This window comes from Artibeus jamaicensis, unplaced genomic scaffold, assembly GCF_021234435.1.
Source record: "Artibeus jamaicensis isolate MK-2021 breed Jamaican fruit bat unplaced genomic scaffold, CSHL_Jam_final contig_3290, whole genome shotgun sequence".
NCBI lineage: Eukaryota > Metazoa > Chordata > Mammalia > Chiroptera > Phyllostomidae > Artibeus > Artibeus jamaicensis.
Genome location: NW_026521779.1, coordinates 243,061 through 268,951, shown reverse-complemented (window position 1 = coordinate 268,951; position 25,891 = coordinate 243,061). Strand labels below are relative to the sequence as shown.

Below are 25,891 nucleotides of genomic sequence, written 5' to 3'. Positions count from 1 at the left end.
TAGGATTTTAACTTGTGGCCTTGGAGTACTCCCCTGTCCCCCTTAAATAGGGCAGCAAGGACGCCTGTTGGGACACAGGTTTCAAGATACGATGAGTCCTACAACTAGAAAAGGATAGGTGCTTTTGAAAGTGCAGTTTTAAAACAACTTTGTGCTTTCATTTGTTTTGTCCACATAGGCACACTGAAAAAGATAGTGAGTTTCTGAAGACCACAGTAGTCCCCAAAAGCTGTTGCTTCAGAAGTTTCTAGAACTGAACCTGGATGATTAAGGGCTCAGCAGTGACTCACTCTCACCCCACCCCACTCCCCTATGATTCAGAGATGTACCTTAGAGGACTTCTCCCTATCTCCCTGATGTCAGGTCTCTGGGTACAAGGGTGCAACTGTTGATGATGTCTCAGGAGCAGGCCTGGAACTGGGAGGAAAGAAAAGTTGAGGGAGTGTGCCAGGTGCTGCCCACTCAGCCTGTCCTGAAGTCTTGAGTGTTTGCATGATGAGACCACGTGTGTGTATGTGTTAGCATCCAACCTCTCAAGCCCATTTATGACAAAACATGGCAGGACCCCAGGCCAGCACTGTCCAGTAGAACTAGTAGTATGTATACAATTGCCTGCCACAAATGTGAGCTATGTCTGTGATTTTCAGTGTTCCAATAGGCACATTAAAAAAGTTGAAAGAGCCCTGGGTGGTATGGCTCAGTGGATTGAGCAGGGGCCTGTGAAGCAAAGAGTCACTGGTTCAACTCCCAGTCAGGACATGTGCCTGGGTTGCAGACCAGGTCCCCAGTAGGGGTCACATGAGAGGCAACCACATATTGATGTTTCTCTTCGACTCTTTCTCCTTCCCTTCCCCTCTCTCTCTAAAAATAAATAAATATATTTTTAAAAGCCTATAGACTTAAAAAAAAAAGTTAAAAGAAACAGGGGAACTTAATTTTAGTAATGTGTCTTAGTCCAATGTGTCCAAAATATCATTTCAAGGTGTAATCAACATAAAAGGTTATGCATTTTAAAAAACTTTTCATACTATTTTTTGAAATTAGTGTGTTTGACATTTATACAGCACATCTTAAACTGGGCCAGCCATATTTCAAGGTGACCATATTGCCAGCTTCATATGGTGACCTTACCCGACAGCGCAGGTGGAGACAAATGTGGGGGAACAGGAGCTTGCATTGCAGTGAAGACACCTGCCAGGGTGCAAGGTTGGGAGAATCTTAGGGTGCTTTTCGCCAATTTCTCCTTTCTTGCCCCTCCCATTCAGGACAGATATGGGTCCCTTCCAGCCAGGCACTTCAGCCCACTCTCCCAGCCCCTAGCCTCTCCCGTTGCTCCCCAGTACTCCAGCGGCCGCCCACTTCGGAATTCATCCAGCTTCGCTGCCCACCTAGTGGATGTTGCCCTTCTGTCACTCAACTTCTTGCTCCCGCCCCCGGCGTTGCAGTAACCGTCGCTTCCCTTGGTTTCCACAGCGACGCCACCAAGGGGCGGGGAAAGGGGCCCGCGGCCCGGGGACCAATTTTGATTGGTGCGGGCTACGCCCCTTTTTTCTAGTCCAGTCATGCCTGCGCTCCGCCCCCTCGATGGATTCCGCAAACTGGTTGGCCATCCCTAAGATGGAGATCGGCTAGTTTTTCCTCAGACCATCCCGCAGGGCGGGGATGAAGGTGGGCGCCGTACACGCTGATTGGCTGGAGGAGGACGCGCGGCAGGGAGGGGAGGGGCGGAGACGCAGCCAGGGTTAGTCTGGCGCGGTGGTAGTGAGCGCCTGAGGGACCAGTCTTTCATCGCGCGCTGGTAGGCAGAAGCAGTAGCGGCCACAGTAGTCGCTGTGTGAAGGAGACATGAAGCATTATGAGGTAAGAAACGAGAAAACGGAGACCGACCGGTGGCCGCAGACCCATTCTTTTTCTTCATGGGACCACGGGGTCTCCCTTTCTAGTCCTATGCTGGATGAGGAGCCGAAGGGCGCAGGCGCAGTGGGTGCAGTTGTGCCCCGGGGCTGCTCGTAAGTGTCAGTGCGCATGTGCAGAGGAGGTATTTATAATTCTGCAAACCAGGCTGTTTTGGGGGTACCTTTTCTTGGGGGAGTCTCCGCCAGACCTGCTTGTAGCTCCAGCAGGCAAAGTTGCAGGCTTTGGCTGTGAGGAGGGACGCTGCGGGACTTTTGCCCGCGTTGCGTGGGTGTCTTGCCCAAACCTTGCGCCATGCTGCCTCCTCAGGCTTAGGAAGGGGTTTTGCTGTCAGCCCTCTTTGGCACAACCTTTGGACCCCTTCCCTCGCCCAGGACGTTCCGAGAAGCTTAGGAGATGAGGGAAGTGCTGCCAGGGCTGGCTCTGGCCAAGCTGGAAAGCTTATCTGGTTTCCTAGTAATCTAAGAGATCATCTTTGTCAATCCTTGTGTGTCAGCGTGGACAAAACTCACGCCCACAGCCACTCTTGAAGCCCGTCTTCTGACTCTTAATCTGGGTTTCTTTTTCTCGTAAAACAAACTATTTTCATGCACTTATAGATCTCTCTGATAGCAGTAACTTTGTTATCATTTAGTTATTGCTGACTTTTAAGTAACATTGAATATTAAGATAATTTACTATTAGAAATGTTAATTATAACCATTTAACAAGTGCTCACTCTTGTGTTAATGAGATTCTGTTACCTCGTTCTCTTATCCTCGTAGCCTATGAAGTAGGAGGCTATTATTGTTATTATTTCCATTTTTGTAGATGAAGAAACAGCCTGAAATGTCAAGTGACTTGCCCAAAGGTTCCCAGCTAGTAAATGCAGAGCAGAGAGAGAAACTCAGAACTTCAGAGTCTTAGCTACTAGTCACTGTGGCATATTGGTCCCCAAATGAAAATTAGCAGGTCAAGGGATTTCTTGTTGTTTTCTTCCCCCTCCCAGTTAAAAAATTGTGGTAAAATACATATAAAATTTACCATATTTCCTCTTTTTAAGGGTACAGGTCAGTGGCATGAAGTACATTCTCATTGTTTTGCAACCATCACCACCTCCAGTCTCTAGAACTCTGTTTTTCATCTTGCGAAACTGAAATTCTGTGCTGGTAAAATATTACCTTCCTGTTATCCCCTCTGCCCAGCCACTGCCACTCTACTTTCTGTCTCCATGAATTTGACTGTGGTTAGGTACCTCATATAAATGGGAGGGCTAATTGTTTTTATTCATAAGTCGAATATCACTATCTCTGCCTACCTCTTTTATAATTATTATTTTTCGTAAATTCACTCAGAATCTTTTGAAACTTAACCAATAAGTCCTCAATCATTTTTGACATGGCACTAAGAAAAAGTAGGTAGGGATTCAGTTATCTCTCATGCCCCATTCAACTTTGTGATTATTATATATAAAGTTCTTTGAATATAGTTTTCCCTTTCAAACCCTCTGTGTAACCCTAGAGAAAAAGCCATATTCAGTTTGAAGGATGGAAAGTCCATGTGGCAGTTTGAAAGTAGAGTTTTAATTTTCTTTTTAAATTTATTGGGGGGTCACATTGTTTAATAAAATTGTATGGGTTTCAAGTGTACAGTTCTATAATTTGTCATCTGTATATAGCATTGTGTGTTTACCACTCAAGTCAAATCTCTTACTAGTTAGTAGTCAGGTAAAGTAGGCCTCTGAGAACTCTTGGGGTGGGCACTTTTGTTCTGGGAAGCTGGGCACAGCCTGAGACCTATGGTTTCAGCATGAAGAACATGCTTTTTGCCTTACTCACACCTTTTCCCTCCCACGAGGAATGGGGAGCTTCAAACCTAGTGTTCAAAGTGACCGTGGAGGAAAAAAAAATAGTTAATTTGCGGTTCTCTGTTATTCTTTGCTAACCTTTGCCAAGTACCCACTGAAGTGATAGCTGCAGAGTTTCTGGATGGGAGGAGCGTTTGTCTCCCTGTCCAGTGTACACAGGAAGCAGATTAGTTTTACTCCAGGTGTTTTTTTGCAGATCAGTAAAAATTGCACGGATGCTTTCTCTCATATTTAGCAAAGATTGATAAAAAGGTTTTAGTTACTGTCCACATCAAAGACTATATTTCTGTTTGGAACTAAGTCTCCCCCTAAGTGACTCCCTCTGCACTGAGAGATTAGCTCCCTCAAAAGGCCTTTGTGGCCTCCAGAGGTTTCTTGTAGATGATAAAGTGCAGTTTACAAGTGATTAAAGTGCAGTTTGTGAGTGTTAGAAATGTTACACAGAAAGGTGCAGGACTAGCACAGTGTCACACAGCAAGCTCACCAGGGCTGATGATATCTGATGTTGTGGCTGTTGGAATTGCAGCTGTAGGAAAAGTTTGTTGGAGTTTATTTGCCTGCCTCCCTTCTGTGATCTCAGATTAAAAAAAAAAAAAAGTATCCCTTCAGTGGCCTGAGCCTAGCCGATAGAGCAGGGTGAATAAAGCAGGTCACACTTGGGCTTTAGCTGAAGCTGGCTCTTGGAAGTTGAGAGCAGCCCTTGGGATTTGTGTTGGGGTCAGAGCAAGGTAAGATAAGGGAGCTGCTCATCTCAGACTGCTGGATTTTTTATTGCAGTTTTTGCCATTGCAGATAAGTGGTCAAAACAATGATCCCAGTAGCAACTGGAAAAATAGCTATTGCATCTTGTAACAAGGGGAATTGCTACCTTTCAGCCTCCCTGAGCCTGTCACTGCTCATTTCCTGCAGCTGGGTACCTCAAGGTGAGGAAGCCTCATCCTCTTGAGGATGAGGGTTCCTCCTGCTCCCGTTTAGGATCTTCAATCATCCCACTCCACAAAGGGTAGCTCTATTGATGCCCAGTTTGTGGATGATTCTAGGCCAATATAGTCCCTCAGGCAAATTCTTGCCTCAGCTACCTCCACAGGAATACGTATGTGACAATTATTTAGAGTCAGAAAACCGAGTAGGAAGGTGAAAATTAAGGAGAGAGTAAGTACACTCCTGTTTAATGGTGTCAAAGGTATGTTAGATTTAGGGCCTGGCTGGTGTGGGTCAGTGGATTGAGGGCTGGTCTGCGAACTGGAAGGTCACTGGTTTGATTCCCTGGCAGGGCACATGCCTGGGTTGTGGGCCAGGTCCCTGGTTAGAGGCATGCAAAAGGCAACTGATTGATCTCACAACTGATTTCTCTCACACATTGATGTTTCTCTCCCTCTCTTTTCCCGTTCTCTTCCCTTCTCTCTAAAAATAAATAAATTCTTTAAAAAAAAAAAAAGGTATGTTAGACTTTGAATAGGCCTGGGCTAAGTCCTGGCTCTGCCACTCAAATTGTATGACCACAGAGGTTAAGTAAGGGCAGCTTACTTAATCTCTGTGGGCCTGTCTGTGGCTGCTCCCTGGAGTGAAATCCATGGCATTGTGACAACAAAGGCCAGGTTTCTTTTTTTGTCCATAAGTTTTAAAAATTTTTATTTTATTGATCATGCCATTACAGTTCTATTCTCCCCTTCATTCCCCTCCACCCCCCACTCCTACCATTCCCCCCTTTAGTTTATGACCATGTGTCTCAAGTTCTTTGGATTCTATATTTCCCATACTATTCTTGCCCTCCCCCTGTCTATTTTCTACCTACCGTCTATGCTACTTATTTTCTGTACCTTCTCCCCCTTCTCCTCCTCCCACTCCCCTGTTGCTAACCCTCCATGAGATCTTCATTTCTATGGTTCTGCTCCTGATCTAGCTGTCCTTTTAGCTTGCTTTTGTTTTAGATGTGGTTGTTAATAACTGTGAGTTTGCTGTCCTTTCACTGTTCATATTTTTTATCTTCTTTTTCTTAGGTAAGTCCCTTTAACATTTCATATAATAAGGGCTTGGTGATGATGAACTCCTTGAATTTGATCTTATCTGAGAAGCACTTTATCTGCCCTTCCATTCTAAATGAAAACTTTGCTGGATAGAGCAATCTTGGTTGTAGGTCTTTGGTTTTCATGACTTGGAATACCTCTTTCCAGCCCCTTCTTGCCTGTAAGGTCTCTTTTGAGAAATCAGCTGACAGTCTGATGGGAACTCCTTTGTAGGTGACTGTCCCCTTAGCTCTTGCTGCTTATAGGATTCTCTCTTTCATTTTAATCTTGGCTAATGTAATTATGATGTGCCTTGGTGTGTTCCTTCTTGGGTCCAACTTCTTTGGGACTCTCTGAGCTTCCTGGATTTCCTGGAAGTCTATTGCCTTTGCCAGCTTGGAGAAGTTCTCCTTTATTATTTGTTCAAATAAGTTTTCCACTGGTGGCTGTTCCTTTCCCCCTTCTGGTACCCCTATAATTCAGCTGTTGGAGTGTTAAAGATGTCCTGGAGGTTCCTAAGTCTCTCCTCATTTTTTCGAATTCTTGTTTCTTCATTCTTTTCTAGTTGGTCATTTTTATCCTCCTTCTGGTCCACTCCTTTGATTTGAGTCCCAGTTTCCTTTCCATTACTATTGGTTTCCTGTGCATTGCCATTCATTTCAATTAGTTTAGCCTTCATATGTTCCTCTAGTTTGTGACTAAAATGAACCAGTTCTGTGAGCATCCTGGTCACCAGTGTTTTGAACTGTGCATCTGAAAGTTTTGCTATTTCTTCGTCACTTAGATTTATGGGCTCTGGGGCTTTGAGATCTTCTTGAGCCATTTTTGGTCTGTTTGCGCCCATGAAGTATGAGGAGCGGAACCTTAGGGGCAGGTGGGGCCTCCAGGGCGGGGTGGCTAGGTTGTGACGCTGTATGTGGTGGTGGGGTCAGAGTGGGGAAATGGCGTCCCCCTCTCCTGCTTCCCGCCGCTGAGTGAGGAGCGAAGCCTGAGGTGTTCACCAGGGTAGGGTTGCTCAGGTCCCTGGATTGTGATGCTGTATGTGGGGGCGGGGTCAGAGCCGGGAAATGGCGGCCATCTCTGCTGCCTCCTGTCACCGGGACCAGCTCGGTCCTGTCTCACTGTCTACTCCCTCGCTGGTCTATCTGCGCAGGAATGCGCCAGCAGAGTCAAGCCGCTGCGCCCTTCACCCTTGCCAGATCCGCCGGTCGCTCACTGGGTCAGCCCTTTGCAACCCCACACCTGGGATCCATGCGCCTGAGTCCCTCTGACCTAGGTCTGTCTGATTGCTCATTGATAGAAGAATCAGAGCCATAATAGTGTGATGATGATGATGATGCTGATGCTGACGGCCACCAGTGGTTATCGAGTCCTATGAGCACCTGATCCAGGTGGGCAGGGATATTTCTTCTACTTTACATCCTGCATTGATCCTCTAGTGATGCTGCTCCAGGCAGCAGGTAGCTGTGCATGTTTCTGAGGACACACCCTTGGCTGGAGGGTGGGAGGGGAGCTGTGGGCTGATATGGAGAGAGGGTCTCCCTCTTGTTGCCCAGGGTTATGACTTCAAGGCGTTATCCCTCTGATGAGCATGAAATGAGCAGGTGTATGGAAAGTACTTAACTCAGGGTCAGGCACTGCACAGCAGCTAACATTTAATGAGTCCTATTGATCTGCTTGCCTTCAGGTGTCACGGTGCTGAATTGGAGGAGGTGGGGTGGGGTGGGGTGGAGTCAGGCTGGGCCGAGGTGGACAAGGCAGGGCCTAGGTGGAGGAGGCAGGTAGAAGGAGCCCAGTGGGTGAGGGTAGGCTCCAGGTGGGGCAACTGAGCTGCACTGGCTGAGACTGGGAGTGGTCCTGAGCTTAGCAGAGCCCTTTGAATAACAGGTTCCTGAGGAGAGAGGAGGTGGAGGGTTGACAGCCCTGAGTGGGAATGCGCTTGGAAGGGACTTGTCTTCTTGTGACAGGCCTGTTTGGTTGGGCATCCTGCACTTTCACTGACAGGCTTGGCTGGTGAGAAAGGCCAGAGATCTTGTTGGGCTGGTTGGTCAAGTTCAAGCTAGATCTTAACACCCTCTTGCTGATATTGACAGTGGCAGCTGAGAATGTTTGAATACAGGAAATAGCCAGAGCATCATCATAATAATAAAAAGAATAAAGCTACTGCCAGCTTTGTCACTCTAAGTGCTTTTTATCTAATAACTTATTTAACCCTCACAGTAAACTTAGGAGGTAGATACTGTTCTTATCCCTCTTTGACAGATGGGGAGACCGAGGCAAAGTGATGTGCCCCTGGTCACACAGTGAGTGGCAGAGCCCAGTTCTACCAGACCTCAAGTGGACTTTGCTGTGTGTGGGCCCAGGTTGTTATGCACTGAGGAAGGAATGAAGTGTGTGGTCATGAAGGGGTTGTATGGAGGCCTCCAAGGGAGTCCGCCCTTGGACTTTTGCGCTGCACAAGTTCCAGTTTTCTCACCTGTGAAGTCAGGATGAGGACACCTGTCTCAGAGGGCCACTGGGGAGTGGGATGTGCCCAGCACACTTCCTGGCCTTCAGTCGCGGTACAAAGCATAAGGTGGATAAGGACAAATCACGGGGCAGATAGACAAGTCTGCATCAGTGAGGCCAGCTGAAATGTTTTCTGCATGTGGTCTCTTTTGAATGCCTCCAAATCTGTCACTGAACAGGGCCAGTCAGGCTTCTGGAGACAGTTTCATGCTAATAATATGCCCAGCAGGTGGGAGAAGCAGCCCAGAAGGCAGTGACCAGTTTCGATACACTAAGTTACATTTTGGGATGGTCCGCTCTTTTCTGCTCAGTGGGAAGATCCTCAGTAGTCAGCGTGCTCAGAACCTACTTTTTAACTTACTGTAACAAAGAACCATACAGGGCAGCAGTGCTGGGTCACAGCCTCCTCACCCAAGTGTGTAAACAGGAGGATCTTAGCATTCTGGCTCACTCCTTTTGAGGCTTCTTGTCATTCTCTGCTCCCTGCTTTCCTCACTTACCACTACATCCCCCTTCTCAAACACTCACAGCCTTGTTGCTGCTCTTCCTGAGCATGTGCTCTTCCTTCTGTCCTTCCCATGCCTTGTTGCCTCTGGTTGTGGAGAGCTCAGCTTCAGTGTCCTGCTGAGAGGCCTTCTTGGACTATCCTGTCTGGAGCATAACCCCTGCCCTCACCCCCCAGAGTCTGGTCTCCCTTTCATGGGCTGTGTCTGGCTGTGGTCTTTTCATTTGGGTACTTGCTGGTCTTTCTGCCCCTCTCAGACTGAGTTCTGTGAGGGCGGGGATTCGGTGTCTTGTCCCTGCAGCTCCCCCCAGGATCTGGGTGAGTGAATGCATCTTCTTCTTTCCGTCAGGCTCATGGGGAGCATAAGGGCGAGAGTGGGGTGTGTTGCAGGGACCTGGATGAGTCTGGTGACTCACATGGTGGGCTGCGGGACCTCATTTGGCCAGTCCTTAGTGCTCCTGACCTAGGGAAGGCAGCTTCTATGGCTCCTTGACCACGTGCTTGGGGTCTACTCCACCTCAGCCGGCCTACTCCCCATCACCCCACCCTTTCTGTGAGAGCTGCCAAAACTGCACCTGGGCTCGCCCCTCCCTGCACAGGTGGCCCGCAGGTTCTGTTGGTCCAGGTGATCGCCTGCCCTGGGACTTATCTGTTTCCAATCTGTCATTTCTTCATTAGTGCACTTGTTTCAACATACTATTTTTCTCTTTACCTATTAAACGCCCCGAATACTGGGATGAAGGAATCACAGCCTCTGCCCTCAAAGTCTTTCACCTAAGTGAGGCCTGAGGGAGGGGAGGGGAACAGCGTGTGCAGAGGCCTGGAAGCCAGACCTTTGTGGGTGTCCCTCATCAAGAGATGGGGCCTGCCGGGCAGGGCTTTGTAGCCACCCAGATGCCTGTGGACTTTATCCATAGGGTGATGGAAGTCCCTTTTTCCTGTTGATTTTACCTAAAAGGTTAACTTCCAGGAGGTGGCTTATTTTTAAGACCTTGTAGGCCCTCTTGTTGCTCTGTTTGTTACATAAATGCTCAGCGTAGTGCCCTGTTGACAAGTGGTTAGTTAGAGATGGGCCATAGCCTTTTTAAGCTCTTGGAGGGATAAAGGGCCTCTCAGTAGCTTGCAGTGACTGGCAGGCTGGCACAGCCCTGTCCCTGTCCCTGCTCGAACCAGGCTGTTATGTAAGCTGAGTCCCCAGGCCATTCAGTTATCCCAGGAGACTGCAGGGTTTGTGCTGTACTCTGGGCCTCTCTGAATTCTTTTTTATTTCCATTTAAAGAGATCAAGGGAGCATTGCCAGTTGTGTGGTGGGGCCCATGGGAACAGCGTCTGACCTCAGGGTTGGCCATGTTTGGGGCAGGGTGGTTTAACACTGGGAGCTGGGGCCTCACCTCAGGAAGCAGGTTGAAATTTAAGGGGAGTGTCGCAGATGGAGCCTCTAGTCTTATGGGGAGAAGCTGGCTCCCAGGCACCTCAGGAGTCTGACTCAAGAAGGGGCTGGGGGCTGCTGCACCAAGGCTTCTCAGGAGGGGGGGTTGGGGGAGCATATCTCTCAAGGGGGGGTGAGGGTAATATCAGAGTTCTTGGGGAGTTGTATAGTCTGAAACAATATATTGTTGAATACTATTTGCTCTAGAGAATCAAGTCTAACAGTCTCTAGGCTCGGGGTGAGGATAGTCAGAGGACAGGACTTGAGTTCGGCTGGGTAGCCCCAGTACTGGGATGGGTTGGGGAGAGGCTACTCTTCTCTGGGAATCCTGTCATTCAGGTTTCAGCTCCAGTGTCACCTCCTTTGAGAGGCTCCCCCTGACCCAGCCAGGCCACATGGTCACTTCTCCTGTTTAGTTCTCCACATAGACTTGGCACCTTCCGAGAGGATGTGTGTGTGAGCCCCTCGCTCTCTGCTCTCCTGTTGATCCCCAGCTCCTGGCAGGGCTCAGCAGACTGTGGAGGGAGTGATTTTGTGTGTCCGGTAGAGACGTTAGAGACCCTGTCCTACAGAGCGAGGTTCACTGCAGGCCTGGGCAGTTAGGCAGATCACCTTCCACCCTACCCTGCGCCCCTCCCTCCCCCCACAGAGGGCACTGCAACTCAAGGGGGAAGGACCTTTACGTGTTTGTGGGGTGCATGACTGTTTTATGGACTGGAATTTCTCGCTTGGTGAGCATGTAGCTTTGCTGCATTAGTGTGGGCCCTCTTCTGTTTTGAAGCTGGTTACTGCTCATCTTTAGTGATTTTGGAGTTTGGCCATCCTTTTTGAGCCAGAGTTACCTGAACTCTGAGTTGCCCTGTCAGGATAAGATGGCGATCCTGTGGAAAGTGCTAAAAACCTTGATCATAAGTCCCCAAGAACATTTCCTGCCAGGCTCCTTCCTCTAGGCTAGCCCGGGAACTTCACTGCTTGCCGCAATCCGGTTCACGTGGGGGTCTCAGTGGACAGAACCATTTCTGGTGATGTGAAACCACTTCAAGTCTCCCTGCTGGACCTGGGAACACGCACCATCCAGGGAGAAAGCACGGGGAAGGTCGTCCATGTCAGGACTCCTAGATTCCTTTCCTGTCGCTTTATTTCACTTTCAACCTGAGGGGCAGAGCCGAACTGGCCGAAACCTGTGGGGCTCACAGGTGGGAAGACAGCCATGGGTGTCTTCCTGGGCTTCTCTCTCAACAGCTAGGGCTGACGGCTTTCAGTTTACCTTTCCCTTGGTAGAGGTGGCTAGGCCTGTTGAACGTTTCAGAAAACCTGTACCCCTCTGTTGCGTTTGTTACTACTCCATCTTCATCCCAAGATGCACATTTTTCCTCTCAGCATTTTCATGTTCCTTCCTCAAGTTGGGATGCATCTTATTGATATTTATATATCTTATATTGACATAGGAAGTTGTTTTTTTTTTTCTCTCTTAAAAGTTGGCAGCTGGTTTTGAATCAGTGACAACTCAATGCAGAAAGTAGGGAGTCATTTTCACCACTTGCCACCTCTGCCCCAGTCCAAGCTCCCAGTGGCTCTGGCCTGGGTGGTTTCTGAGACTCTCACTGCTGCTCCCCACCCCCAGCTCCCATGGTGGGAGGGATCCTTCTCAAACCCAGACCAGGTTGTGACACTCCAGCACCTTCCCAAAGGGCTTGTCTGGGCTGCCCTTCCAGCCTCCTCCTCAGCTGCTTGCTCTCCAGTTCACTTTGCTCCAGCCTCTCTGTGTTCCTGAGCCCTGGGAAGCTCTGTGCTGCCTCAGGACCTTCGTATCTCCCCCACCCCCACCCCCCACCAGTGTTATGGTTTGAATCAAGCCTTATGGTTTGATTCAAATCACACTTTCTTAGAAAGGCCTTCCCTAATCACTCCTGTGGCACTCTGGTCCTCTGACCTTCCCTCCCTCCCTCCCTTCCTTCCTTTTTCAGATTTTAAATTTGTTTTTAGAGACAGGAAAAGGGAAAGAGAAAGAGGAGAGAAGCATCAGTGTGCGGTTGCCTCTTGCTCACCCCCTACTGGGGACCTGGTCTGCAACCCAGGCTGGAAATTGAACTGGCGACCCTTTGGTTTGCAGGCCGGCACTCATTCTACTGAGCCGCACCAGCCAGGGCTCCCTTTGTTTTCTTTATGGTGCCTGGTACATCTGGACCTCATGTTACATGGTAGGTGCTTTGCCCATGTTCCCCTTGAGTGTGAGCAGGGGAACACGTTCCCCTTAGCCGTGGTGGGCTATGACCTCTCTGGGCCGTGCTCACTGTTGTGTTCCATTACCTGGAACACCGCTGCCCAGCACCCTGCTGTCACAGGTTTTTCTGCTCATCCTGAAGCCCGGCACATAGCATGGGCTGGCACATGAACGGGCTCAGTGAGTGTTTGCTGAAAGAATGAAGAATGGGAACTTACTTGTCAGTAGAAAAGGCTTTGGGGGGTTTCAGGTACCCCTCTGTACACTGTTGAGCCCTTTGCAGGTTTGCGGGCAGCAAGCACACTCTCGCTTTGTGTGGGCGCAGGTCCTGGCTTCTGGTGTGGTGGGGTTTCCCTGGCTCAGGCCAGCTGCCCCTGAGGGGCACAGGGTTGCTGTGCAGGAGGTGGCTACAACCACCCTCAGGGAGAGCCCACTGGCTCACTCTCATGTACTAAGGTGTGATGACCTAGGTTGGAGCTCCTTTGGTCCAGATAGACGCCCAGGAGATGGGCAGCCCTAGGAGCTGAGGCTGGACCGGGAGAAGGGGCCTGGATCTCTCGCCCTGACCTGGTAACACCTACCATGCCACTTGGCTGTTGGGGACCTGCATGGGGGTGAGAAAGTGAGCGATGCCCATCCCTGGGGACCAGGTCCTATTGCCAGTCCTGGGACTGGGTCCCAAGTCTTCATTTTCAGAAAAACAGTGGGGGGGTGCCCGCCTAATGGGCTAGCTGTTGTAACAGAAGCAGCCCTAAGTGATCCGTCAGTCAGTGAGCATGGCGGTGCTCCAACACAACTTTGTGGGTATTGACATCCGAATTTCATGAAACAGGCTTCTTTTGATTTATCCAACCATTCTTAGCTTGTTGGAAGCAGGCAGTGGACCAGGATTGGCCTGTGTGCTATAGTCTGCTGATCCCTTGGTCTAAGCCATCCTTTATTTGTGACAGAATTATTCCCATAGCCTACTTTCACCCTTATTTCCTTCATTCAGAGAGATCCTTTAAGAACCCAAGTCAGGTTGCGTTCCTGCTCTGGCCGAACTCTCTATGGCTCCCACCAAACTCAGAGTAAAAGCCAAAGTCCCCACCCGGCCCAGGATAGCCTGCACAGCCTGTCCCCACCCTGCCCTCACCTCCTCCCACTCCCACCCTTGCGCCTCCCTCCAGCCGCAGGGTCCTCTGCTCTGCTGCTGGAGCACACGAAGCAGGCTGCACAGGCCGTTCTCTGCCTGGCTGCTGTCCCCGGAGCTCTGAACTGTGCTCTTTCCTTCACTGCCTTCAGGGCTTGCCTCCTTTCAGGGAGGGACCACTTTATATGAAACTGTACCTCCCTTCACCTGCCACCCCACCCCCTTTTTCTATGGCAGATGTCATCTTCTAATATGTTATGTGTAACTGTTTAATTGCCTCTGTTCCCTGACCAAAATGTCAGCTCTGCATGGGCAAGGATTTCTGTTTCTCCTTCCACGGCTGAATCCCTAGATCTCTTAACAGTGCGTGGTGTGTAGTAGGTGTTCACTCAGTATTTATGCAGCGAATGAGTAAGACTCGCCTGCAAAAGGGGGTTAATAGTAAAGGAGATAATTCTTGTGGAGGACATGCCTCAGCGTCTGGCACGTTGTGAGTGCGTGGGAGGTGTTAGCTGCTGCTCCCCGTATAAGGCTGGCCACATGGACCCCAGACCAGCTATTCTGCAAGCCGAGCTCCCCAGGGTGGACTAACCTGCCTGCTGCACTTGGCCTGGGAGTGCTGGGCACAGGTCGGGGGGTTGGCCCAGTTGAGTTCCTCCTGCCGCTCTGATCAGCCTGCGTCCACAGGGGTCAGCATCTCTGGCCTCTTCCAGCTTCCTGATCTGACAGTGCCTTCCTGCCTAGAGATACAAAGACCACATGTGGTCACCAGCCTTGACCTGGCCATGGGGTACAGGGGTGCAGATCTGGGCCATCCCCTGGGGATCTGGGTTTTGGGATGGCTCTGAAGGAAGAGTATTCAGTTCCTAAGGAGCAGAAACAGATGAGGTCCTGGTTCTGGAGCTTGTAGCCCATGTGCCCTTGAGCTGATGACTCTGCACTTCGGCCTCCTCTGTGTGTCGTGTAACAGCTGATCTAAAAGGGAGCCAGTGGTGGTGGGGGGCTCTGTGTACTCACACCCAGGGGAGGAGGGGGCAGGAAGGGGGTGGGGAGTGGCGTTAGGGGTTGGCTGAGGCCCCACTGCAAGGGCCTGGGAGGGCCTAGGAGGGCTGTATCAGTGGGTCTTCTTCCAGAAGGCAGGGTCTATTTGAGGGAGGCAGCCCAGGTTGGGGAGTCACCTCCATCTGCCACCTGGGAACATTTGAAGCTGTGGATCCTGGGCTCCACTGGAGATCCTGATTTCCGTCTAGGTTGTCACACAAGCAGGTGGGGGTCAGGACCGCTGGGCAGGGCTTCTGCCTTGTGTGTCACAGGAGTCATCTGTGTTGGGTCCTCTGACGAACTTTCCCATTGACAGACGGAGAAGCCAAGGCTCAGGCTGGGAAAGTGGGTCAGACTCTGGCCCGCCCGTGGCACTGCTTTTCTGGGCCTGCTGGTGGCCTTAGCCTGTGACAAGAAAACGTGCAGGAAGTGTTTAGATAGCTGCTAAGCCTGCCTAGGCCTCTCTGTGTGGAATCAGGAGGTGACGAGCCTTTTGCCCTCCGTAAGGCCTGACCTTGGGGCCAGGGGAGGGTGAGGCCGTGGAGGAGTGGGCTCAGTGGTCTGGCTCCCCTGCAGGGCACGCCCCGTGGAGGTGGCATGTTCTGCTGAGTCAAGACCTTCCAGGCCTACGTGCTGAAGTTGGAGTGTCAGCAGGGAGGGGGGTGCCTTCCAGATAATACAGTCCAGGGTTTGCTTTTTTCTGTTAGCATTTAGTCCTCTTCAGAGTGGAGGTTGTATTGCATCATGGTGCTGAGCAGGGGCTGTAGGCCCAAGCAGGCTTGGTTGGTATTGGCTCTGGCACTTCCTGGTTACCTGTCTTGGGCAAGGGCTACCTTGTGAGCTATCTAACGGGTCACAGGCATGGGTGAGGCTGGGTGAACTTTGCAGGTGAGGGTCCTAGCACACACAGTCCTTGGAATGAAGTCATCTGATACACATTACTTTCATATGGAACAGGCACAGCCTGTCACACTGCCCAGGGAGGTGCGTGGGCTGTGGGTGCTGGTGAGCTACTCTGCCAGCTTCTCCTGGCCTTGGGTCGTACAGCCTAGGGCCATTGGCATTCAGACCCTGGCACCCTTCATTTGGCCATTGGGTGTGGGGGGTGAGAGCTGGCTGGCTGGGTACCTAGGAATGGGTGGTCAGTCTCTCTGCCCTTTCCACCCTGGGTGATGACATTCTGCCTACACCACAGCTGTCCTGGGCTCCTCGGAGAAATGGGGTCACAAGGCAAGGCCACTGGGGAAGGAGGTATTTCTGGTTGAGCAGGTGTGGCCTGTGCTGGCTTCCTGGCAGCTGAGCCCAAGGTCTTTTCAGCTGCTCTGGCAGGAGCACTGTGACGGCGATATTTCTGGAAAGTGTAAGGGAAAGGGAGCCGAGAGTGCTGAGCCTCTGAGTCTGGGCAAGTGCTCTCAGACCTCTGCATTGGTGAAGTTGGTTAGCTGGCCAGGTGCGGAGATGGGCCAGGTGTCCGTCCCCTGTGCCCTGCGTGGTGGCTGTGGGAGCTGCAGTAGCTGAGTCCCTGGGCTGGCTGGCTGAAGGACCTGGGGGTCATTTCCGTCTCTGCCTGGCATCCTGGGTTGCTCTGAGCAGGGTTTGTACCACAGTAAGTCTCTTATGCCTGAGCCTCGGGAGATGTCCCCCTGCAGGCACAGGCTGGGTACTGCCAGGCTGCCCAGCATGCCACAGCCCAATTTAAGGGCCCTTCCCTGGCAGGCAGTCCCTGTGGTGTCCCAGAGAGCCTGCTGGAGGAGGTGTCCTGCCTTATGCAGGAGCATGAGCTCCTTCTGTGGGAGCCACTGCAGAGTGTGTCCTGGCTGGGGGCACGGTCTCAGGAGACTGTGTGTCACGAGTCTGGGCTCAGGCACGTGCATGATGTGGGTTGATTTCCTCATCTGTGAAACAGAGCTCATGGCTCTGGGGCCACCATAGGGACAAGAGAGGGTAAGGAGAGGGGGCCGGGAAACCGTTGAAATTGCAGGCCCATTGTCCTCATCCACACCCACTGAGCAGGTGCCATCTTAGGATGCAAGGAAGTTCCAAGTGCAAAAGTGGGAGGTGTTGAGGGTGACCCTGAATCCATGCTGACTCTTCCGGCCCCTCGTCCCAGGTCCTGGATGTGTGGTACTCTACCTCGAGGCTACTGAGTCTGCCTCACGCATGGGAAGAGCCTGGGAAGCGCTGGGCTGGCTGTGTTTGTAAAGTTGGGGAAACTGAACCTCAAGAAGGGCCAGGCTCCTGGCTCTGGTGACCTGCACGCTGGTGTCTGTGCCCTGTGGGTTGTGTCTGCCTGGCAGCTCATGCAGGGTGGAAAAGCAGTTGTAGACCCGGCTCTTCCACCTTGGGCTCAGGGGGTGTGTGCCCCTCTGACGGCCTCCTACTTCCTGCTGCTCCCTTATGGGGCTCGGGTAGAGACCTCAGACTTCCCCTTCTCTCACCTCCACATGCAAATCATAAGCAGATCCTGTTGCCTCTACCTTCACAGTGTGTCCAGAATTCCTACTTCTCATCCCCATCCTCACCTCCACCCTGGACTCCGAGTTCCCAGGTGGTACCTGTGAACAACTGAGTTCATACGTTATGTCCCTCTTCTCCTCTTGAACCTTCCACGGCTCCCCGCTTCACTTGAGAGTAAAAGCCAGAATCCTCTCTGTGGCCCACAAGGCCCTGTATGACCTGCCCCCGTCACCTCCCCGTCTTCATGTCCTTGTGCTCTCCCCCTCACTCATGCACGTGGTTCAGTCCACGTGGCCTCCGGCCTGCTCCACAAGCACGCTAGGCACAGTCCAGCCTCAGAGTCTCTGTTCTTGCCCTCCCTCTGCCTGGAACACTTTCCCCCAGTTGTGTGCCTGGCTTGTTCCCTCACTTCTTGCTGGCCTTTGCTTAGATGTGCCTTCCTGAGGGAGGCCTTCCTTGGTCACTCTGCCTGAAGTGGCTGCCTGCCCAACTTCTGACTTCCACCCCACTCCATTCTCTGTTTTCTTTGAAACCCTTGGTGACAAATCATGCCAGTGTTGTCTGCTCCTGCCCCCTGCTTGCTGCCTGCAACTACACACAGAGTGTAATGCAAGTCCCCCGGAGGCAGGGGCCTGGACACTGCAGTGTCCAGCCATGGGAAGAGGGGTGCAGGAATGAATGAATGGATGGATGGATGGATGGATGCAGGGCGGTGGCTCCCTGAAGCCACTTGGTTGGTAAGTGGCAGAGCTATGGTTAGTGCTCATTCTTGTGGTCCCATCCTGGTGCCATAGCATCCCATCCTGTGCTGGCATTGGGACATGGGACTGTGGAGCCAGACTGCCACCAGCACCCTTCCAGAATGTGGGACTGTGGGACGAAGGCTGCTGCCACAAGGGGGCAGCAGAGAAGTATCAGGCTCCCGCACTGTGGGGAACTGTGGTAGGGACTGTGGCAGAGGCCCCACCTCTGCTGCCCACACGTGTCTTGCTATTGTTAGGGTTCTGCTCACTGTCAGCAGCTGTATGAAGCATCATTGCACCACCTCTGTGACCTTGATGTCCTCTGGGCAGGATTTGGGGAGAAGGGGCCTGGCTCTGGGCATCTAGCAGTGTTCTTTTGCTAGTATTGGTCTGTATATTTATTCTTTATATGATTAATTCTAGGCTGGCTATGTTTATGTACTTTCTGTTTTGGTGGTTTTTATCACCTTTCTAAATCTTACAGTAATCCTGTGAGACAACAGCTGGGGCCTGCCTACTTTGGAGATGAGGAAGTAGAGGTTCAGAAAGGTTGGGTAACTTGTTTGAGGCCACACAGGCAGGAACTAGGTGAGTCTTTGGCCAGGTGCCATACACAGGTGTTGACAGAGCACAGCTCCATGCTAGGCTATGTTCAGGTGCTGGTACAGCGTGCAGCCTAGTGGGAGGTGGATGGTAAAGGTCTGGGGGCTGAAATTTTAAGTTGATAGTCAGGAAGGGCCTCACTGCAAAGTTGCCTGGAGGCTGGAGGAGGCTGGGGAGGAGCCCTGTGGGTCTGGGGGAGAGCGTTCTAGGCAGCTGAAACTGCACGTGCAAAGGCCCTGAGCATAGCTGTGCTCTCAGTGCCAGACAGGGTCCATCCCCGCAGCCTTGCCTCCCAGACAGCTCTGGGCACTGGCTGGAGCAGTTAGGTTGGAGCAGGTGCTCAGAAAACGGCATCCCTCCTTCTGCTACTGCTACCTTGATTAGCAACATTTTTATTTCCATAAGACAGTGAAGGCCAGAGGCCCTGCTGCTAGACAGTGGCTCTGGGTGCTCCTCTCTGGGCTGGGGAAGACCATTGTGGCTTTTGCTCTCTGCCCCACCCCCACAAGGTGGGCTGTGGCCTTGCCCCTTGTCCTGGTCACCTCCCCACCCCCCTCTGCCACCTCATGCTGCCATGAGTTGCTGTTGGCTGAGCCCCAGAATCTCAGGACTCTGGGTGAGAATTCCTCCCAGACTACTGAAACTGTTATCACATTCACCCCAGGCCTGGGTACCTGCTCTGTCCTTGTCCTCTGTCCATTATAGTCGGCAGGGTCACACTCCCTGCCTGCAGCCATCGATGGACCTTGGGCCAGTGACCCCCTCACAGGCCTTGCTTCATTCATCATAGAGCAGAATGTGTTGTCCCCTCCCAGCCCTTTCCCTCTGTGGGGCAGAAAGGGCTGTCCTTTCAGTCCTTAGATGGGCCTACCACTCTTCCCTGCCCCTCACCTGCCTTCTCCCTGGGCATGGGGCCTGGGCCCATCTCCTCCTGTGTTCAGCAGCTGCCTGTGCCTCTGACCCCAGTCCTGGACCTGCCCTGGGCCCCTGTCCCAGACTGCCCTCAGGCCTGGGTAGGCATGTGGGGGTGGGGTGTGTGTGTCAGGCACAGGGCATGGAGGTGTGCTTGGGCACAGAGCCGGGGTAGGGAGGGTTGCAGTTGTGGGTGAGCTCAGGGACTGCAGACGGGGAAGCACGCGACAGAGCCCCCCACGTTTAGGCCCTTAATGTGGGTGGGGTCGGGGCGAGGAGCCTCTCCTACCCCCTGCCCAGGGACTTTTTTTGATGGGTAATTAGGACCTGTTTGTTAGCGCCCCCCCCCTTTTAAAAATTGTATTGAGGTGAAATTCACATAACATAATTATCCACTTAAAAGCAAAAAGTTCAGCCTCATTTAGTACATTCACACTGCTGTACAAGCAACCCCTCTCTCTAGTTTCACAACTTCCATCAACACAAAAGGAGACCGAGCCCCATTAGCCGACACTCCCCATTCTCCCTCCATCTGCCCCAGCAGCCACCAGTCTCTTTCTGTCCGTGGATTGAACTCTTCTGGACGTTCCCTATAAATACGTGACCCTTTGTGTCTGGCATTTAACACCTAGCAAAACTTTGTTTTTTCTCACCTAGAATAACTTCTATTTAATTTTTTATTTTGCAATAATTATAGAGACACAGAAGCTGCAAAAATAGTACAGAGAGCTTCTAGGTCTCCCCACCCCCTTACACACCAGGGTCTTTTAGACCTTGTGTAGTAAAGATGGCTCTGGGTTCCAAGATTTGGGGACAGGAAATAGGAAATGAAGACCGACCCTACTGAGGTGGCCCTGTGCTGGGGTGGCCCCCACCCTGGTGTCCCAGGCCCCTGGTGCTGCCCCTTGGGCTGGGCTTACCTCTGAGGGCTCAGCTTCTCCTGTCCTCTGGCCTGGGTGGACCCAGGCTCAGTGTGGCAGCTTCTGGGAGGGTGGCCCTTCTCCTGGCCACCCTCTCCTGCTGCCCAGCTTCCTCTCCCAGCAGCCAGTTGGGGCCCTGACAGCCGTTCTCTCCTCCTGGGCCCCGGTCTTGGAGGGTAGGATTTCAGCCCTTCCCCACCAGCTGGCAGACAGGGAGAGGACTGGTTGTATTTTAAGCTGTTGAGTGGTTCAGCAGGAACTTGGAGGCTTCTTTCTCGTAGGCTCGGTGCTGTCTTTCTGTGGACCACACAGGCTCCGAAGGCATGTGGGCCCTGCCCGCCTGGGACCCAGCAACTATTAATATACCTGCAGCCACGGGGCAGGCCCTGTGCCCGCCCCGGGCCCTGGTGCTCTAGCCCTTTCAGTACATTGCCTCTGGGCCCCTTCCCTCTCCCATGAGTCCCCTTGGTGGGCCCAGTACTGCAGGCGGTTTGACCAGCTCCTGTTTCTGGCCCCTCTGGCTGGCCTTGTTATCCATGGGGCTCAGAGGGGTTAGTAGCCTGTGCCCCAGGCAGATCTCTCCCTAATGTGTTAAGTGCAGGTGGCATGGCCAAGGTTTCTTGGGTGCTGGGTCCTCTCCTACCCTCACATCCACAAGGGGGGCGGGTGCTGCAGCCAGCGGGGGAGCTGGGCTCTGAACCCGGGCCCATGCCCTCCCCTTCATGGCAGCCCCACAGGGCCCGAGGCTCTGGGCACTGTGCATCTGTCAGGCCCTGCTGTGCATTGTCGCGTGGGACCCTCACAGCCCTGTGAAGCACACCCCTTCCTGTCTGCCCTGGGTTCGAGGCCCAGAGGGACACAACTATGTGGCAGAGCCGAATTCAGTCCTGTGTGCCGCCCACAACTGTCATTGGAGTGTGTGGGGGGAAGAGCCCCGTCGGGGGGCTCCAGGTGCAGGGGAGTCGTCTTCCTGGGCTTTGGGTGGGTGGCATACCCTCAGAGAGCCTGGCTGGGGCCCTACCTAGGGTTTTCTGTCCTGCTCCTCTTTCCAACGCTGCCACCGACAGAGGGCCCACCAGAGGTGCAAAGGGTCCTCAGCAGCTGTTGCCCAGGGGCTGATTTGGGGACAGACCCAGCCTTGCCTGCCACTGCCTGTGCTAAACTCAGTGGCACTCAGGCCTCACTGCAGCTTCACCTGCACTTCACCTCTGTGACGTCTGCTTTAACCCGTGTGGAGTGGGTGGGTCAGATTCTTCCCCCACCCCTACCAACTTCTTTCCTCCCAGCTCCGCCCTCTGCCGTGTGCGTCTCAGGCTCCGGGAGCTCGTGTGCGGTGCAGGCTGTGTGCTCTGGGCTTTGAGGGTCTCGGCGCCTAGACAAGGGAGCTGTGTTGGGCTTACAGAGTGCAAACACTGCCTTGAAGGTGGCCTTGAACATGGTCTGGGTGGATCTAGTGCAAATGTGTGGGGAGGGAGGTCAAGGAGGCAGGACTGAGGCCTCAGCCCAGGTTGGGGTGCTTTCTGGAAACTTCCCGGTTTCCTGACCCTTTCCACACAGAGAGGCTTTCTGCACCAATAGCTCTGGAATCTGTCACCTCCCTAGGAACACAAATGCACAAGGGAAATAATCCGACTGTCTCTCACAGTTCAGAAGGGGAAATGGATGATCTATCTCAGATTCTCAAAATAGCTGGGACTTCTCCAAGCCCAGTGAACTCTGCCAGCCTGAACTGGGTGCCAGGGCTGAGCTGTCTGCTGGCCTCTCACCCTCCTCCCCAAGACTGGCCCTCACCCTGCACTGGGTATGGGGATGGGGGTACCTCCGTGCCTTCCTCTGGGGAGCTCCCTATCCCCTGGTGCTCTTTGGGGGCTGTGTCCACTTGAAAGCTTCACTTTCATGACCTAGCTCCTGGGGGGCTCAGTCTGGTAGTTTTATATTTAGCTGGGCATGGCTGTGAGGCCACTCGGGTTACATCTGCACAGAAGGTGGCAGTGCCAGGGCAGGCGTGGGCTCCTTTCCAGCACCGTGGCAGAATTTGATCCCGTGGCCTGGCCCAGAGCGCTGCGTGTGGGTAGGTTGGTGGTGGGGACTGACGGCTGGTGGCTTGGGCCGCTGGCTTTGCGGGCAGAGCAGGGCAGTATGGACCTGAGTATGAGCCTGGTGGCTCGGGAGGCCAGCCAGGGCCTTGGTCCTGTCCCTGTTTTCGGCCTCAATGGCCTCCCGCGGCCTGTGCCCCCTAAGGTGGCCAAGAAACCTAAAAAGGCTGTTCTCTTCTTTGAGGTGGAGATTCTGGATGCGAAGACTCGGGAGAAGCTGTGCTTCTTGGACAAGGTAGGATGGTGATGCCAGCTGCATTGGGCTAGGGTGCTGGGCCCACGACACCATTCCTTCTGGGGACTCCTGGTCCTGAGGCAGATGGGAGTGCTCCTCCAACCTGCGTCCTGACACCCCACCCCCTGCTTAGGAGGGGTGCACATGAGGGGTCCTGTCCTCAGGCCTGGGTCTCTCCCTGCCAGCTCAAGGTAGAGTGGGCAGCTCTGGCCTCTGGGTGTGGCCAGGAGTTGGTCTCCTAGTGCAAGAGGAGGGGAAGCCACCTCAGTGGACCCTACAGGGCCTCGGACTGGGAGGGGGATAGAGTTGTGACCTTGCCCCTTCTGAGTCCAGGCCAGGGAAGGAGGGGGGCTTGTCCTTCTAGGGGAGGTCTGGCCTGGACCCGGGGTGGGGGTGGGGGGTAGTTGTGGGTGGGTGGAGTGGAGCGGCAGAGAAACAGTCCCAGCTTCCTGTCTCCCAGCCTGGCTGGGGCCACCCCGGCCACCTGGTAAAACTGGGCCCTCGGGCCCACTGCTGTCCCTGCTCTGGCAGGCCCTTGCTGCTCCACTAGGCCGTGTGGGTGTGGGGCCTGGCCTCCCCACTCCCGCAGCAGCCATCCAGGCCCCCATCCATCCCACCTCAGCAGGAGGGAGCCTGCACTGGGGGTCCGGGCTCCCCCTGGGGCTGACTTCCATCTGGCCTGTGCTTCCCCCAGGTGGAACCCCATGCCACCATCGCAGAGATCAAGAATCTTTTCACTAAGAGCCGTAAGTCCAGGGCCTAGCCACAGTGCCTCGTGCAGCCCTTCTGGCCAGAAGCCTCTGGGTGGGACCCCTGCTGCCAGCTTCTTTCCCCAGGGCCTGCAGAGATGCCCCCAGAGGTCCAGGACTTTCTGGGCTTGCCTGTTGCAGTGCCCCCGTGTGGCCATCAGCAGGAACGCCCTTGCTTGGTTTCAGGACATCCCACTTCTGCCTGTGTTCTTCTGGGCTGTGTCCTGGAGCCACACAGGCCACGTCCTTGGTGGGAGGAGCTGTGGGGTCCCTGGGCCCTGCCAGTCTGTATGCTGTGACACCCCATTTTCCCTGTAGATCCGCAGTGGTACCCTGCTCGCCAGTCCCTCCGCCTGGACCCCAGTGAGTACAGCTGTCGCTTGGCCACCCCGGGGACCCCAGTGGCAGTGGGTGAAGGCCTGGGTAGCTCCTGAGCCGTGGCCTGCCTCTCTGCAGAGGGCAAGTCCCTGAAGGATGAGGATGTTCTGCAGAAGCTGCCTGTGGGCACCACTGCCACCCTGTACTTCCGGGACCTGGGGGCCCAGATCAGCTGGGTGACGGTGAGCCCTGACCCATACCTACAGCTAGCTCCCTTTTCCATCAGCCACATGGGGTGACTCCCCTGAGCCCATTCTTCCAGGTCTTCCTGACAGAGTATGCGGGACCCCTTTTCATTTACCTGCTCTTCTACTTCCGGGTTCCCTTTATCTATGGCCACAAATACGACTTCACGTCCAGCCGGCACACAGTGGTGCAGTGAGTGGGCCAGGCTGGAGGGGTGCGGGGGTGGGGGGAAGGCCTGGAGGTGGACCCCTCTGAGCCAGCTCCCCTCTCCCAGCCTCGCCTGCATCTGCCACTCATTCCACTACATCAAGCGCCTGCTGGAGACGCTTTTTGTACACCGCTTCTCCCACGGCACCATGCCCCTGCGCAACATCTTCAAGGTGAGCCCCCGGCCTAGTGTCCCAGGCCCCTGCACCCAGGCCTTGCCCTCTCCTGCTTCTCATGGGGGCCCTGCCTCCTCCTGCACCTCACCTGGCCCACCTGGACTCGGCCCTCCACTGGGCCAGGCCCCATCCTGGCCCTACTGCCTTTCAGAATTGCACCTACTACTGGGGCTTTGCTGCGTGGATGGCCTATTACATCAATCACCCTCTCTACACGCCTCCCAGTAAGTGGCTTTGGGATCCTGCTTCTGCGAGCCTCCATCCCCCCACCACGCTTCCCTTATAGGCCTCCCTCCTCTCTTTTCAGCCTATGGAGCTCAGCAGGTTAAACTGGCTCTCGCCATCTTTGTGGTAAGAAGGCTGGTACACACGATGGGGTGAAGGGAGTCTGGGTGGCTCTGGGCTGACTCTGCTCCTCTGACAGATCTGCCAGCTGGGCAACTTCTCCATCCATATGGCCCTGCGGGACCTGCGGCCAGCTGGTGAGTGCTGGCCCTGTGCAGGGGGTGTGGGCAGGCTGGGCCAGGAGGTCTCACTCATCCTTGTCCTGCCCGTTAGGATCCAAGACCAGGAAGATCCCATACCCCACAAAGAACCCCTTCACGTGGCTCTTCCTGCTGGTGTCCTGCCCCAACTATACCTACGAGGTGAGCGCCTGCCCAGCTTCCCCTCTCCCTCGTGGGGCTTCAGGTTCCATGTGGAGGAGCCAGTCTCTGTAGGGAGTTGCCTAGCTTAGTAGTTGATTTTGTAGTTTGGGTTTTTTAAAAGATTTTTTAGATTTATTTTTAGAGAGGGGGAAAGGAGGGAGAGAAACATCAGTGTGTAGTTGCCTCTCACATGGCTCCTACTGGGGACCTGGCCTGCAACCCAGCATGTGCCCTGACTGGGAATTGAACTGGCGACCCTTTGGTTTGCCACCCGTGCTCAGTCCACTGAGCTACACCAGCTAGGGCCTTGACTTTGTAGTTTGAAAGGGCATCTGGAGATGCAGATTGTGGCCTCTGGGGGTTTGGAGTTGTGTAAGGCTGGGCTTGTGGTGTTGAGGGCCAAGGGGCAGCTTCATCATGCAGCCCCACTTTACTTGGGGCCCCTCTAGCATTAGAGTTTGCTTCCTACTTCTACTTGGAAAGAAAAGGTTGAGAAGGAGGTGGCCCAGGGGGTAGGTGAGGCCTCAGCCAACAGCTGGCCTGCCCAGCCTGTCTTCACCTCCCACCCTGTGCCCACAGGTGGGGTCCTGGATTGGCTTTGCCATCATGACACAGTGTCTCCCAGGTGAGCCCACTTCCCCTCCCTCAGCTGGGCCCTGCCCCTATCCCAGGTTATGCACCCTTCCTGACCCTGTTCTGCCTTGCAGTGGCCCTCTTCTCTCTGGTGGGCTTCACCCAAATGACCATCTGGGCCAAGGGCAAGCACCGCAGCTACCTGAAGGAGTTCCGAGACTACCCACCCCTGCGCATGCCCATCATCCCCTTCCTGCTCTGAGTCGCCCACCCCCACCGGCCACCAGCTTGGCTTTCAGGAGCCAGACCCCTATCCCATGTCCTTCTGGGGAGGAACGGGTACACCACTCTGTATCACCTGGAATAAAATCTGCCTGCCCAGCCAGACTCAGACTCAGCGTGTT

At 53.6% G+C, this 25,891-nt stretch overlaps 1 protein-coding gene and 1 long non-coding RNA gene across 2 annotated transcripts; one reads left to right on the top strand and one right to left on the bottom strand.

The window, feature by feature from the left end:
- Positions 1-1,765: 1,765 nt before the first annotated feature.
- On the bottom strand, positions 1,766-14,222 carry LOC128627168 (uncharacterized). The gene is made up of 3 exons (XR_008391324.1): positions 14,157-14,222; positions 4,245-4,286; positions 1,766-1,830 (listed from the first exon to the last, which is right to left on the bottom strand). It is a non-coding gene; the product is annotated as an uncharacterized LOC128627168 (long non-coding RNA).
- TECR (trans-2,3-enoyl-CoA reductase) lies at positions 1,772-25,874 on the top strand. The gene is made up of 13 exons (XM_037145841.2): positions 1,772-1,860; positions 22,521-22,571; positions 23,266-23,317; positions 23,639-23,683; positions 23,777-23,880; positions 23,961-24,076; positions 24,159-24,264; positions 24,419-24,491; positions 24,575-24,618; positions 24,692-24,749; positions 24,826-24,914; positions 25,494-25,539; positions 25,622-25,874. The coding sequence occupies exons 1-13, from the start codon at positions 1,846-1,848 to the stop codon at positions 25,747-25,749; spliced, it is 927 nt and encodes a 308-aa protein (XP_037001736.1). The 5' UTR covers positions 1,772-1,845; the 3' UTR covers positions 25,750-25,874.
- The last annotated feature ends 17 nt before the right edge of the window (positions 25,875-25,891 follow it).

Bases quoted from the DNA above. Each gene is read 5' to 3' on its own strand.
- TECR (XM_037145841.2), top strand. The intron at 24,077-24,158 runs GTGAGTGGGCCA...CCCCTCTCCCAG, and splicing joins AGCCGGCACACAGTGGTGCA to CCTCGCCTGCATCTGCCACT. The intron at 24,492-24,574 runs GTAAGTGGCTTT...CTCTCTTTTCAG, and splicing joins CCCTCTCTACACGCCTCCCA to CCTATGGAGCTCAGCAGGTT.